The sequence below is a fragment of the Salarias fasciatus genome, chromosome 5 (genome assembly GCF_902148845.1).
Source record: "Salarias fasciatus chromosome 5, fSalaFa1.1, whole genome shotgun sequence".
NCBI classification, from domain to species: Eukaryota; Metazoa; Chordata; class Actinopteri; order Blenniiformes; family Blenniidae; genus Salarias; species Salarias fasciatus.
Genome location: NC_043749.1, coordinates 20,123,456 through 20,126,564, shown reverse-complemented (window position 1 = coordinate 20,126,564; position 3,109 = coordinate 20,123,456). Strand labels below are relative to the sequence as shown.

At 41.3% G+C, this 3,109-nt stretch overlaps 1 protein-coding gene across 1 annotated transcript in view; it reads left to right on the top strand.

Annotated features, from left to right (window-relative positions):
• The first annotated feature begins 254 nt into the window (after positions 1-254).
• Positions 255-3,109, top strand: part of LOC115388571 (troponin I, slow skeletal muscle-like) — a 3,225-nt gene continuing 370 nt past the window's right edge. Inside the window, exons 1-7 of the mRNA XM_030091749.1 lie at positions 255-271; positions 1,442-1,475; positions 1,637-1,643; positions 1,738-1,779; positions 1,875-2,006; positions 2,083-2,172; positions 2,302-2,478. Coding sequence (XP_029947609.1) covers positions 1,462-1,475; positions 1,637-1,643; positions 1,738-1,779; positions 1,875-2,006; positions 2,083-2,172; positions 2,302-2,478 — 462 coding nt within the window. The 5' untranslated portion in view covers positions 255-271; positions 1,442-1,461. The remainder of the gene's footprint in view (positions 272-1,441; positions 1,476-1,636; positions 1,644-1,737; positions 1,780-1,874; positions 2,007-2,082; positions 2,173-2,301; positions 2,479-3,109) is intronic.

Below are 3,109 nucleotides of genomic sequence, written 5' to 3'. Positions count from 1 at the left end.
ATCCCGTTCCTGGCTCACAGGAAAGTTCACACACTTTATAATGAAACAACAAGAGAGCAGTGATCTGTCAACACAATTGGGGTTATCCTGAGACTACCCCCTTCTCTCTCTCTGTGTGTGTGTGTGTGTGTGTGTGTGTGTGTGTGTGTGTGTGTGTGTGTGTGTGTTCCTTGTGATAGAGAGGAGGGACAAAGAGGAGCAGGAGATAAATATTCTAGTGTGTTCCTCTCTCCATCACTTTGTCTCTGCCTGCATCCACTGCAGATCAAAGGTAAGGCCACACTTTGTTACTTTACATGCAAACTGCAATTGGTCTACTTTCTATCTGAACCTCACACTCTATGCTTTACTATGATTGCATTTAGAGAAAACAAAATGAGTTTTGTTGCAATTGATTGTTCCCTGGACATGAAATGTATTAACACATCAGGAAACACTGAAGACTGTCACCACATACAGGATGTTAGTCTCTGTTAAAGAAATGTATTCTACTACTGAAAAAGCTGATGAACAACTGTAAATAATCCACATTAATCAATGTGAACCTAAATTCTATTGGTCAACATATGTTCTAATGTCTCCATTGCGTCAAACAATAATTTAGTCTTTAAAAAGCAATTTGGACCAAATTCAGGAGGTAATTTTGGCAATTATCCCTTTATCACTGGAGATATACACATTAAGGTATATTAATTCATTCCCCCAGAAGTGTATAATCAGATCATTTTATTTTTGATCATTGGTCAATCAGTTATTATCAATTCATCAAAAGGAAAAAAAAATCATGAAGCTAAATCAGTTGAGACATGTCAAAAAACAAATGCTGAGATTCTTATGCTGATATGGACATAAACTGAATACCTTTAAGATGACTTGTCAGATTTGTTAACACAAGAATACATACATTGTGAATACTGCGTGGTGTCTTAATATTTGGTTTGTTTTGCAGAGAGTGAGGGATATGTGTGTCTTTATCAAACAGAAAAGACTGAGTGCAAATGGAAAATATTATCAATCTGGATTAGCAGTTCTGTTTGGGGGGGGGGGGGGGGGGGTCTGTGCATGCTTCTCCCTATCTGCCATCACTTTGCATTTGGCAGAGGGAGAACATTATCAGCACTGGGAGGTGACTGGAAGATCGGCTCCAGCGGCCCTGATGACGGACAAATTACCAACGATACACAAAACACGAGAAAAGTCACTCTCGTCAAAAAGCAAATAATTGGCCGATATGACAACAAATTCAACGAAAGCGTTGGTGGCAATGATCATCAATAACAATCTTTAGAAAATCTATAAATAAGTGTAAATTTCCCAGGTGTAACACTATACAGCTGACTGTGGCGGAATGAATGCATCGCGGAGCTAAAATGGAAACCAGTTCAGACCGACCGGAGCTCCAGACGCTTCCGAATCAAAAGGTTTTATTTCTGTCTTCCAGGGGGAATAGAAATAGCCAAGATGCCTGAGAAAGCGTAAGTGTATTGTGTTTCCATTACTGTTTCCATGTCCTAATGAGGGTATCAGATTTTAAGAAACAGAAATAAAGACAATAACAGAAGTAAGAAGTACATTCTCATTATTGACGATTGAGTGATGACTTCAGATTTTGATTTGTGTCCTGTTCTCCCCACAGCCTAGAGGTAAGAGATAACACCACAACATTTCCAAGAAAACATGGCCTTTAAAGGGAAGAAAATGTCCCTCTAAGATTCAGAATGTTGTGCTTCTTTACAGAGAAAATCCAAAATCTCAGCTTCACGCAAGCTCATGCTGAAGGTGAGTTCCCAGCATCAAAAATACGGACAAAACCCTCTGCCATGAGAGGCAGATGACGGTGAACAGATGAACTGGTTTTGTCTTGGCTGTTTCAGAGCTTGATGGTTGCTAAGGCCAAAGAGGAGCTGGAGCAGGAGATGGTAGAGAAAGAGGAGCAGAAAGCAAACTACCTGGAAGAAAAAGCTCCTCCCATACAGACCGGCAGCATGTCCTTAGCAGAGCTGAAGGTAACAAACGGTTCCAAAAAGGAAAATAAGTGATCTCTGCTGTCTCACACATGGACGTTTCTTATTTCTCACACAGACACTATGTGAAGAGCTGCATGCCAAAATAGATGTGGTGGATGAGGAGCGGTACGACATTGAAGCCAAGGTCATGCACAACACCAGAGAGGTAACCAGCACAAAAATATTTACATACGATTGCTGCAAGGAACATCTGATGTATTCCAACCAGTGGCAGCAGTGGTTTCAATAGCCTGAGTTCAATGTAAGAAGGACCTCGTCCGTCTTCTCCGCTCAGATCAAAGACCTGAACATCAAGGTATTGGACTTGCGAGGAAAGTTCAAACGACCCAATCTGAGAAGAGTGCGAGTCTCCGCTGACGCCATCCTGCGCTCGCTACTCGGCTCCAAGCACAAGGTCTCTTTGGACCTGAGGGCTAACCTCAAATCCGTGAAGAAGGAGGACACCGAAAAGGTGAGACATTACAGGAGAGATGGGAGAGATAAGGACAAGCAGCAGCTGTAGAAGAGAGGGTTAACTCAGTCTGAACACTGAATATATCCATCTGGATTTTAAGGTGCAATCAGCCTATAAAGGTTCATGGGAATGTGATCAATGCATGTGCATTATTATGAGGTTTTCTTCCAAGAATGTAGACATATCCACAAACCTGACTGCTTGCTTCTCCAGAGTAAATCACATGCTGTATCTCATAATTATCATGACTGTTTGGCACAATTTAAACTAACATGGCCATAAACATAGAATGTGTCCCCTCAATGGGAGATGTGCAACATTTGAACACCACAAAGACATTTTGAAGTCTCTAACTGGCATGGGAAGAGTTCTGCTTTTCATTGGTGATGGATCTTAACGCTCATAAACAACAACATTCTCACATGTGGGAAAGATTAGAAAAATCTGCAGTTATCGAACTACTTGGCATGAGATAAAATATGCAGAGTGAGTGCTGTGAGGGGAAGCTCAACCTCCTCCACTCTTAGAAGATAAAATTAGACTTCATTAATCTCAGAACTGGGAAGTTAGTCCTCACATCTCTCCACTAATACCAGAAGGGCATCAGATGGAAATGTCAACAGCAGCA